The sequence below is a fragment of the Sapajus apella genome, unplaced genomic scaffold (genome assembly GCF_009761245.1).
Source record: "Sapajus apella isolate SASKATOON/1434 unplaced genomic scaffold, GSC_monkey_1.0 scaffold1, whole genome shotgun sequence".
Lineage (NCBI taxonomy): Eukaryota > Metazoa > Chordata > Mammalia > Primates > Cebidae > Sapajus > Sapajus apella.
This window is the reverse complement of record NW_022436941.1, coordinates 76,810,148-76,822,469: the sequence shown is the minus strand read 5'-3', so window position 1 is coordinate 76,822,469 and position 12,322 is coordinate 76,810,148. Positions and strand designations below refer to the sequence as shown.

At 35.8% G+C, this 12,322-nt stretch overlaps 1 protein-coding gene across 1 annotated transcript in view; it reads left to right on the top strand.

The window, feature by feature from the left end:
- Window positions 1–12,322, top strand: part of ZSWIM6 (zinc finger SWIM-type containing 6) — a 73,342-nt gene that overhangs the window by 45,281 nt on the left and 15,739 nt on the right. Inside the window, exons 5-8 of the mRNA XM_032288076.1 lie at window positions 3,399–3,578; window positions 7,919–8,095; window positions 8,368–8,514; window positions 12,173–12,319. Of these exons, the coding sequence (XP_032143967.1) occupies window positions 3,399–3,578; window positions 7,919–8,095; window positions 8,368–8,514; window positions 12,173–12,319 (651 nt within the window). The remainder of the gene's footprint in view (window positions 1–3,398; window positions 3,579–7,918; window positions 8,096–8,367; window positions 8,515–12,172; window positions 12,320–12,322) is intronic.

Genomic DNA, 12,322 nt, shown 5'->3' with positions numbered 1-12,322 from the left:
CCATTTAACATGGCAAATATACATATATATGGCTTATATATAGTTTATAGATACCTTTTATATATATTTTTACTTTTACTTTCCCTCTTTTGTGTTAGTTGTCCTGTGCATTACCTCTTCATGCATTTAAAACTCCACAAGATGGTGCTTAAATTCTTGCTTTCAAAAGTCATACTTTCAAAGAACTTAAAAGTCAAAAATAATCTATTTACTGAGATATTTATAATTTCTATTGTTCTTCCTTTATTTCTGAACTTCCAAGTTTCCTTCTGATACTCTTTCTCCTCAGCCTAAAGAATTTCCTTGAACATGTATTTCAGAACAGATGTCTTGGCAACAAACACTGTAAATTTTCCCTGATCTGGGTATGCTTATATTTCATCATCATTCCTGAATGATGTTTTTCCTGGATATAGAATTCTGATTGACACTTCAGTTTCTTTTAATGCTTTAAAGATATTGTTCTATTGTATTCTGTTTTCTGATAGAAATTTGTAATGATTCAAGTCACTGTTCCATGTATGGTACTTTGTTTTTCTCTTGTTTTCAGGATTTTTTTTCATCATCTTTGCTTTTCAGCAGCTTATGATATGTTTGAGAATGGTTTACTTTGAATTTATCTTACTTGAGGTTAGCCAAGCTTCTTGGATCTATAAATTCATATATTTCACCAAATTTGGGAGGTTTTCAGTAATGATTTCTTTCAAACTTTTCTGTATATATACTTGTCATCTTCTGGGAATCAAATGACATAAATTTTAAACCTTTTGATATTTTCCTACTTGTTTTTGAGGCTCGGCTCACTTACCCCTAGTTGTTTCTCTCTTTCGTCTTCAATTGAGATCATTTCTAGCTTCACATTCACTGACTTTCCCTGTGTCATCTCCATTCTGCTATTGATCCCATCCAGTTAATTCTTATTTTCAGATACTGTTTTATTAGCCCTAAAATTTGTTTAGTTCATTTTTTTTATAGTTTGTATTTTACTTCTGAGAACTGCCTTTCTATTCCTTTCAATAGTATTTACCTTTATCTCATGGAGGATAATTGTTATAGTTGGTATAGAGTCTCTGACTGATAATTTTAACATCTGGTTTATCTTGCTTGGTGTCTGTTGAATATTTTTTCCCCTCAAGAATTGGTTGCATTTTGCTATTTCTTTGTAAGTCACATAATTTGGGGTCCTGGACATTTTGAATAGTGTATCATGAGAGTCTGGGGATTGTTTAAAAGAATTGAAATCCTCTGGAGATTGTTTAAAAAAATTTATTAAAGCAAGCAACAAACATAGTAGATTCAGACATAAATTTGTTTCCCCTCCATTGGGTGATAGTTCCAATGTCAGTTAGTTTTCAAAACCTTGGCTATGCTGTCTTGAATGGAATCATGCATGTGAAATGTGACCAGGACATGTACCAGTTTGTACACAGAATTCAGAGATCCCCTTTTCCAGCTCCTGGTTTGGGAGTCCTTTTTCCCTGTGCTTACACCAGCTAGATGAGGTTTCTCAAGTTTTTGCTGCACGTGCCATTTATAAAGTTCCCTGGATGGGGCTAATTTTATTTCAAAGCTAGGAGAAAAGAAAGAGGGAGAAACATAATGGCAGATCACCCCCATCAGGGTTGCTTCTCCAGGTTTTATTTTCTCTCTCCAATCTGCTTGTTCTTGTTTACTTTTCAGAGTCTTCGGGTTGCTGCTTTTTGTATTTTGTCCAGTTTCAAGTTGTAATCATTGGGAGGGATGGGTGTGGGCTTACTCCATCTTCACTGGCCATGTTTTATCTTTAATTGGCATTTTAAAATACAGATGCGGACTGTAAATATCTGTGGCTTAGATAAATTGTGGCCATTTTTATTTTCTGTTGATAAAAGCTATTTGATATTTAAAATAATAGATGCTCTAACATAGCAGTCCCCAACCTTTTTGGCACCAGGGACTGGTTTCATGGAAGACAGTTTTTCCACTGACTGGAGGTGGAACAGGATGCTTTTGGGATGAAACTGTATCTCCTCATATTATCAAGCATTAGTTAGTTTCCTATAAGGAGCATGCACCCTGGATCCCTCAGATGTGCAGTGTTCGCATTCCTGGGAGAATCTAATACCACTGGTGATCTGACAGGAGGCAGGACTCAGGCAGTAGTACTTGCTCCTCCACTGCTCATCTCCTGCTGTGCGGCCAGGTTCCTAACAGCCCATGGCTCAGTTCCTAACAGACCACAGACTGGTACCGGTCTGCAGCCCAGAGGTTGGGGACCCCTGCCCTAATGGAAGAAGCTTATTTATTTTTAATGAGGAAGAATGTAAGGCATATCTTTTGGACAAATAAAACATAAACAGCTTTCATTCCTACAATTATTATGAATTTAACAAATGATTAAAACATACACAGACATGCACACATACCTTTTCAAAGAAGTAGTATTGTGAAACGCTTTGTCTTATTTTGAAATTTAAGTAAAACTTGAACTTTTAAAATTTATAGAATATTTGCTTGAATTTTCTACCTCTTTAGAGAATGTAGAAAGGAATAATAAATTTATTGGATCTTAATTATTCAAATTATGAGGTATGCCTTTATTCTAAGTGTATTTATTATTGCCTTTCCTTTGAAAAACTAGGGAAATTTTGATTACTGTTTAGTAAGTTTACTCATGATGATATAAATTTGGATATAAATATTAGCTATATTTTTAAAATCAGTTCCTGATTAAATCATCTAGGGAAGTATGTTTGAGTACATTTTATTTTTGAAAGACCTATTTTACTGGCCTTTTTTTTTTTTTTTGCCTAAAACTATTCACATTGTACTGACGTATAAATATATGTATTAATTAATAACATAATAAAGTTTGAAATTATAAGGAGAGCAGGATTTGTGTCCATTATATGCCTTAATGATTTTATTATAAAAAGTAATTTTAGAAAGTAAATTCAATTTTTGTGCAGAACCATTTGGGGTGATATATTGCAGTATCCAGTATATAGAGTCTGTAAACTGGACCCTGGGGTTGTATATGTTATTGGCATTTTTGTCTAAAATATCATAGAAATAAGTTGATTAACATTGGCGTTTGTGAAATATGAAGCATATATTATTATATAAGAGTATTCGGATCTTTGGTTCAAACTTTGGATCTGTTGTCTTCCAATAAATTCTGTGGGATTTGTGGCTTACATTAAGGAGAATTGAGTTCTAAAAATGACTGACTTGGGTCCATTTTGAAATGATTTAAAATTTACCATTAACCTGATAATTTAATATAATTTAAATGAGGTTTAAATTTTAAATATAATATAAATTACATTTTTAAATTTTAGTAAATTTAAATAATTTAACTTGATAACGTTGGATATTTTTATAATTTTTAAAAATTTGCTTTCTTTTTCCTCCTTTAGGTGCTCTATGGATGTGTATAGTTTTAAACCCCCACTGCAAGTTGGAGCAAAAGGCCAGTTGGCTAAAACAGCTGAAGAAATGGAACAGTGTTGATGTCTGTCCATGGGAAGATGGAAATCATGGCAGTGAATTACCCAATTTAACCAATGCTCTGCCTCAGGGTGCAAATGCCAACCAAGGTGCGTCTACCATAATGTTCTGCTCAGTTTGTAGCTACTTAATTACGTGTATATGTTTATAATGGTAACTTACAATGTATATGGGAAAATGATTTTACCAACTTAAGAACTTACAACTCAAATACTTAATATGTGTTGACTGTGAGTGTATGTGTGTGTGTGTTTTAAATTTAACTGAGATATTTGTATACTTTTTTATATTTTCAGAATACAAATAATACTTACTTTATATGTTAGTTTGTGATAAAATGGCCTATTAATGATTTATTATGGATATTCTTTTTTAATTAAAAAAATCATAGAGTAGGATCAGTAACATATTACTTTTAAAACAAACTATGAGAAGCTATATGTTTTTATCTCTGTTGGTCAATCCACGTTTGATATTCTGTATACTTTAGTCACTTAAAAATTCTTCATTTTAAAATGTAGTTAGAAAATATTTTATGACTTGACTGAAGGGCATAGGATGCTGTTGACATTTTACTGGGAAATTTTTTTATCGTGAGGGGTTGTCTAGTATACTTGTCCCCACATGCTGTAGGCTAATAATGCCCTCCAGCTTTTGGGACAACCAAGAAATGCTCCCAGACATTTCCAACCAAAAGAACCTCTATCTCTCATTTCTGTCCTTTTTTTTTTTTTTAAGCTTCTCCTTCTCTATTGTATCCATCTGTTCAACACAAGTCTCTCCCATCTTTAAAAAACTTCCTTCCTTGGCCTCATTTTCCCTTCTACCTGCTGCAGAATGTTCTCCTCCCTTTCAAAATGAAATTCTAAAGTAATTAATTCTTGCAAATAGAAATTTTATTAACTAATTCATGACACTATTTTTGTACAATTCAGTGCTTTTTTTTGAGAGAAAATTTAAAAAATTTTAAAGTCATGTTAGAAGCAAGGTGGGAATTAAATAACGTTAGAAAGATCCAGAATCAAGACTACATTCTCTACGTATTAGCCACATGCGGAATTTGTACTACTAGAAATAAATGGAACAATGTGCTGAGTTTGAATGTGATGTTAGTATAGTGTTTTTAGTCCCTGCAAAGAAAGAAAATATGTATTTCTCCATAGTGACTTGTCCAATCAAAAAGAAGTTTTAGGACTTGAGAAAGACGATTGTCTAACTCTGCTGTGTCTAGAGGTCTTTGCCTTGGGAATTCAGTATTTGAAGCCTGTCATATCTTTATTGCCCATGATGATTGTATTTAATAACCTAAAAGAAAATAAATGTATCCCACATACTCCCAGTTTTTTTCCAAGTGCTCAGAATTTTTAAGTTTGGTTGTTCAACATTTATTCTCTTCCATTGCTAGGAAAGGGTATGCCTACATCTACGCAGGCAATATCCTTAATCCCCTTGTATTTACAGTGTGTTTCATTCCCCGCTGCTTTTGAGGATGGCTGCTCAAACATTTTACACTTCACTTTTTATTTTACATTCCATTTATTCTGTACCCTTGATTAAACATGAATATTTCATGGCCTTACAAAGCTGGTAAAAAGTGGTCCAGGCTCCAAACTAAAGAGTTTATTTCACTGATGGTTTGGCCTAGGTGATACAAAGTCGGGACCTTGTTTCTGAGGGCAGTGTTTATATCTGTTGGATGTAAAGGGTACCTACTTTTGGCAGAACATCCCCATCCCTCTGAGGGGCTGTCAGAAGAGACATGCCTGCAGAGGAGGTCTGGTGTTCATACCTGTAGTGCCTGCCTTGTACAGCTGAGCTGGCTCCCCAGGTCAGAGCTTGCAATGGCCAATAGAGTCCAGCAACTATGCCATTGCAGCTGGACTGAGTGTGTTCACAGTATAGGCCATGGGCAGAATTTCTTGTGCTGACACATTAGAGTGAATGTGAAGGGCTGATTCAGGCTCTGCCTCTGCTGAGATAATTTGTTAGAATTAATGAATAACAACATTGCAGCCTATACCCTTTGAAAGAGAATAATTTTTTTTAATATACCAGAATGATGGCCAATTTTTAATTTTTTTAGTAAAAAAGTTAAGAATGTCTCCTTTTTACTTTTCTTAATTTCCCAAGTTTTCCTTAATCAGCATGTATTACTATTATGTATACTTTATTAAAAATTCTTGCAAATTATTTATCATTTTAAAAAGTGATCAAGATAATTTCTCTTTTTTCAATCTTACTGCAAAATTGAATAACCACAGACATTGAAGATTTTAAGAAGTTGACTAATTTTTATATCTGGTTAAACCAGATTTTTAATTATATATCTTTTTAGTTACTGACTAGCTACATACTTAATTATGTTTTTCACATGTTAAAACAGGACTTTTCATTTAAATAGTATTTCGTGAGTATTTAGCCTCTTTTGTTGTCATTGGTTTTAGTAGAGCTAACCAATGTTAAAAGCCTAGTGTGTAGTCTACATTTCTCTACACTTACACGGTCACATATAAACATGTGAAAGGTTTAGGTATTTATTAATATTTTATAAAAATGAAATCATGTTAACAGCTTGCTTTTATTATTAATATCACAGATGGTGAGCCAAATCAACAGGCAGACCTCTAATTCACTCTTTTAATATATGCATAATATTAAGTTGCTCTTTTAAAGCCTCATTTTAGTTTTAAATTTCGTTTCTAAGATTTGAGCTTAACAAAATAAATGAAATGACAAAAGACACTTACGTGAGGCTAAAAAACACTTAGGTGAGTGTTGAAACATTTAATCAACTGATCAGTCTGTGAGAGGTCATGGAACCAGTTTCTTGCTAGGTATGGGTCTATTTATTCTGCTCAGCAAAAAAGCCCCAATAGGTTCAAAAGGTCCTTAAATGTAGGGCTCTGCCTTCTCGCTCACAGTTTCTCTGTCCATCTACCTGTAGTAAGGAGTCTGGATGGAAGCCATAACAGATCATCATTATTTGTGCCTCTCAAATGATCTATCACATATGCATTTCAATATGTCTACCATTCAGGCACAGTTATCTAAGTTCACCTGAAACCAAACTGAAGTAATATCTCTTTGTTAAAGACCTGTCAAAAGCCTTTCCAAACCAGCTGTATTAGCTGAATTTGCAGTAAGGATATCTGTGTTTTGATCTCAGCTGTCACTGCCTAGCCATGTGACCTTGGCAAGTCACTTTACTTCCCTTGTTTTTCAGTTCCATCAGCAGAGTAGAGGGGTTGGAGCAGATGAGTTCTCCAGTCTCTTCTCAATTCAGTTGTTCTTTGACTTTTGTTTTCCCTTGTGTCTGTGCTCAGCCAAAGGTCCAGTGACAGGAAGATGAAATCTTACCAACTAAGGAAGCTCCAGATTTTGCTTGTCCTTTAATTAAGTCTCAGAACAATGAGGGGTTATACTTGAACTAGGTTAAGTTAGCATAAATAAAAATAGTTTGCTAACCTGATTTCCAGTTGAGGATTGCTAAAGTTTGTGCCACAGTCAAAGGTAAGTTTAGAATGGGAACCCAAGGGGTGGGCGTGCAGGTAAAATTTGAACCATATGATCCTTAGGAATTGAATAATCCCAGGAGTTGAGGTGAGAATATCCTTTATTCCCCAAACATTTCTTTTCTTCGTCAGGTCCTGAAACTTGAACCCTCTTCGGAGTGTATGCCTCTGCTCTTTTGTGATGCCCCGGCATACACTATGCTGGGGACATCACACCAGTCATGGAACCTGCCCAGGAGTCAGGAGGCAGCCTGTAGGGGCAAGGTAAGTGCGCTGGTTTGTTTTGTAGCTATGTTGTGTGGCTTTGTGAAATGTTAAATATATGCATTTATGCCCTTTGGGATATAAAGTGGTATTTAAGCATTATATCCCAAGAAGCATAATAGTTTTAATTGTGCAAAACCGCACAATATAGTTAAAAAATACAACCAAAAGCACAACCCTTATGCATATCTTTAAAGGCTGACTGCATATTCCTGAAAGGTTCCATGGCTGGTGTCGCATCTCTTGCATAGTGTTTGTGAGAGCTGTTGATCCCATCAGGGGCAGCCCACCACAGCACCTCAGAAGTGGGGAGCAGTGAGTTTTCATGTGATTTTTGTGCCGAGTGCCTCCTCTGAGTGTATTTGGCATGGAAACTAGACTTGACAATTCTTTTTGCAGGACGCCTTTAACATTAGCTTTAATGGCTGCAGAATGTTTGTGTTTGATAAACAAGTGAGTGAGTGGTGGCTCTTGGGCTGACTTGCCTCTTAGTACTTAGGATGTGAGAATATTCACCCTTCACCCTTCTGCTTAGAGGGTGCAGGACAATGTATGTGGGTGTGTTCATGAACATCTGGCCACAGAATGGTATGACTGATTTATTCACATGTGAATAATAGCTGACACGGCTTTCTGAATTGTGGAAAAAACAGATTCATCGAACAGGCCACATCGGACAGTGTTCACCCGAGCCATCGAGGCATGTGATCTCCACTGGCAGGATAGCCACTTGCAGCACATTATCAGCAGTGACCTATACACCAACTACTGTTACCATGACGACACTGAAAACTCCCTCTTCGACTCCCGTGGGTGGCCCCTCTGGCATGGTAAGTGACCAAACCGGAAAGACATTTCCATGACTTACTTCTTTGTTTAGTTTCTATAGCATTACTGGAGTGGGAGGTGGAGAATTGAAGGATTCAATGGAAGATGGATGAATGCTTGGCAATAGGAGCTGAGTTTTTCATTCAAATCCAAGTTCAAAAATGGTTTCTTGTGTCTTTTTAATAGTATTTTGGGAGAAACATCTTACTATTAAATCCTGTTTTTATGGATATATCTGACAGTGGCAATTTTACCCCTTGACTTTCTGTTTTAGAACATGTTCCTACAGCCTGTGCGAGAGTGGACGCATTACGTTCTCATGGGTACCCCAGAGAAGCACTGAGACTAGCAATAGCTATTGTTAATACATTAAGACGACAGCAGCAGAAACAGTTGGAAATGTTCCGAACCCAAAAAAAAGGTGAATGTGAAGGAGTTTGTTTCCATTGGAATGGCATTCTTGGTGATGACATTACTAGGTTTTGTGTTCTGGGAGAGATGGCTTTTAGAACTGGAACTGTAGAGATGGCTTTACTCACCATTCATTTAAAAATATTTAATGGCTGATCTGTGAGAAATTTGGAGCATTTTGTTCTTAGTTGAATGTTGTAAGAAAAGATTTTTTTTTGAAATATCTCAGGTTAGTTAATTTTTTAATGGGAAGAATTTTCTTTATTGTTTTAGTAACTATTTAGTATGTCTAAATTATTTAAAATGCATGTTAGCTAAATACCTTACTGTGTGGAAGTGCATTTTACTTCTAACAGTAAGAACAAAGCCTATGCTTGAATCCCAGCAATCATAAGGTCCCAGATGGGTACCTTAGGCAATCAGTTGACCTCTCTGTGATTTTGAATTTTCTTCTGTGGAGTGAGGCTCAGGAGAGGGCCTATCTCTTAGAGTTGTTAAGAAGATTAAACCAGTTAATTTCTGTAAAGCACTTAAAACAAAGCTTGGCATGATGTGTAAGCATTCTAAAACTTCCTAGCTGTAATAAATTTCTACATCAGGACATGTTATTAAATTAAAGTGACCAGAACAGAACTGGATTTTTCAAGTTCTGGTCACTTGAATGACATTTGATGAGCTGTCAGCTGAAAGAACACATTTAACTTCTCTTTTATCTCAGTTTATTAATATTTTAAATTTTGAATAACCATTACTGAGTAATAGTAATTGCAAAGGGTTGAATTATATGTATAAGGCCCTGATCAGATAAAAAAATGTATATGCTTTTTCTGATTAATCCATGCACTTGTTCTTTCTGTATGTATGCTTCTTTAGCAGGTTCGTTTTCGCTCTGTGATTTATTTTTCATTAAGAGGGATAGTTTTAGTGCTGAGTTTTTGTATTTGTTGTTGTTTTGGTTATATTTTTGTTTTTAATGCATACTAGAGTACAACTAAAAATTGCTAAAAGGCTAGAGGTTGGAACAAGTGTCAATTGTAACTTTTAACGCCCTCTGTATCCAATGCATTATGAATGTAAGTCAACACTGTCATTTCTACAGTAAAAAAAAGTCAAAAAAGTCAAAAGTTACAATTATACCAAAGAAAGGGGGAGGCTCAGATGGGATTGGAATGTGAGAGCCCTGATAGTCATGACTTGGTCCAGTTCATCATGTTCTTCATGTCATCACTGGTGTGTGCAAAATTTATCACTAGGTACTTTGGAAAATTTTTCTGAAATCCTTCCTCCTCCAGTACACACAAAGCTTATGGTTAAAGGAATTTACTTCCGAATAGTATAAAGGATAAAACAAACAGCAAGAGTGCAGCACTTATACAGTGCAGAAAGAGCCAGTTCATGATGATCAAATGATTTTTAAAATCATATTATACATTTTAGGAATAAATGTTGATTTTTAAAATTTGTTTAGTTAAAATGTTGTAATAAAAAAGGAAAGTGTAAAAATGTTAGTTCCTAACTAGCTGTTACCTAACCTTACATTTAGGTAAGTTATAGAATATGTTAACTTAGACTCCTTTGATTGAGGTAATTCTGTAACCTTTAGGCCATTCTTAGACCCATTTCTCTTGTATCTTGCAAGCTATGAAAACTTTTATTTCCAACCATTCTTAAGTATTACTAGGATTACATATTCATACCTATGTTTCTCCCTACTTTTGTTTTTGGTAATTGTTTTTCCATATTTTAAAAATAGGCTTTTCATAGCTGTTCTAAGTCTAAAGTACCGTAACAGTTACTTGTTATGTGCCAAGATTAGTAAAGGGAATATCTTATACATTTTCAAAACTATTTGGCATGATATGTTAACTTATTTATTCCACCCCCAAAAAAAACAGATTCATTTATTTTTGATTTCTCGTATTTCCTCAGTTTCCATCACTTGACAATGTATTTGTTTATATAAGCACAACATTTCCCTTAGCCCCATTCATATATATATATTTTTTAACCAAACATATTTATTTGGTTATTTCCAGGAGTAGTGCTCATGTTTCTTTTTTCCAACTAATTGTTTATGAAAGCTAGAGACAGAAACTGAATAGAAGGACCTTTTCAGGGAATCTAGGACTCAACTTAAATTTTAGTACATTGTGCCAAGCCATTTTTCATTTTTTGTTATTGTTGTTGTTGTTGTTTGTTTTTGGGACAGAGCTGTCTCGCACTGTCCCCCATGATGGAGTGCAGTGCATGATCTCAGCATGCTGCAACCTCCGCCTCCCAGGTTCAAGTGATTCTCCTACCTCAGCCTCCTGAGTAGCTGGGATTACAAGTGCCCACCACCATGCCTGGCTAATTTTTATAATTTTATTAGAGATGGGATTTCGCCATTTTGGCCAGGCTGGTCTCAAACTCCTGACCTCAGGTCATCCGCTCAACCTTGGCCTCCCAAAGTGTGCAGCTAATTTTTGTATTTTTAGTAGAGACAGGGTTTCACCATTTTGACCAGGCTGGTCTCAAACTCCTGACCTCAGGTGATCTGCTCACCTTGGCCTCCCAAAGTGCTGGGATGACAGGTGTGAGCCACCACACCCGGCCAGTTTTTCATTTTTATGTATGGATAATTGATTGCCTAAAACCAGAAGATTTATGAAAGGAACGTTGCATTCATAGAACGGCTCTTTAGATATTTACGAGGCAATATTTTTCTTGTATATTTTATATTGTATGTAAATTTTATTAAGTTTTCCTTTAAGAAGGAGCTACTAAAATTAGCTGGGTATGGTGGCAGGCACCTGTAATCCTAGCTGCTGGCCAGGGAGGAGTGGGGGCAGGGAGAGGGGTGCCGCTGCTGAGGCAGGAGAATCGCTTGAACCCAGGAGGCGGAGGTCGCAGTGATTCTGCATTCCAGCCTGGGTGACAAGAGTGAAACTCCATCTCAAAAAAAAAAAGAGCTACTATTTATTACTTCAGAAAACTATTGCATTATTTATAACAATGGAATATATCTGAAACATTTATAGATTTATAGCTTGTTTTTTCTCAGCATTCTGCAGTTTAACTTGAAAGTGTTAATATTCTGTGAAGAAAATGAAAAGGGTTTACTTCATTCAAATTACATATAATCGTCTGTTATCATTCCCCTGTATGTCAAAGGTTCTCTCTTAAATGGTTTACAGATTCACAGAGATTTACAGGTTTACAGAGACCTCTGTCTCTTCATTTTGTGGTAGAGTTACCAATTGATAATTCCAATGGGACTTCTTAGTCCCCTCTAATGCCTTCTCCTAGGGAAGTGGGTGAGTTGCTCCTAACTTCTCAAAAGAAAATTTGTAATTCATTTCCCTATACAATGTAATTTAATAGTGTAAGTAGTAATGTTAACTCAATACCTGAGACACATGAATTAAATAGATATTTGGGAGCTCTCCTGGGAATTCAGTACCCTTTGTACTGACTTACAGATGAGCCTTTAGAACTCAAAATAGTTGACAAGTTGGGGATTAATGGTACCTTTTTACTGGTTTCTTAATTAAAGGGGAATTTCCAACAGAATTCAGAACTGACTTACCAGAATGCTGCTATTAAATGGTAAAGCCTCTGTTACCCCCACTTGTTTCCCTTCATCTCCCTTCTACTCCCCCATCTCTCAATTCCCTTTTCTTACACAGAGCTACCCCATAAAAGCATAACCTCGATAACCAATCTGGAGGGCTGGGTTGGACATCCTCTGGACCCTGTGGGCACTCTCTTCAGTAGCCTTATGGAGGCCTGCCGCATTGATGATGAGAACTTCTCTGGGTTCTCAGATTTTACAGGTA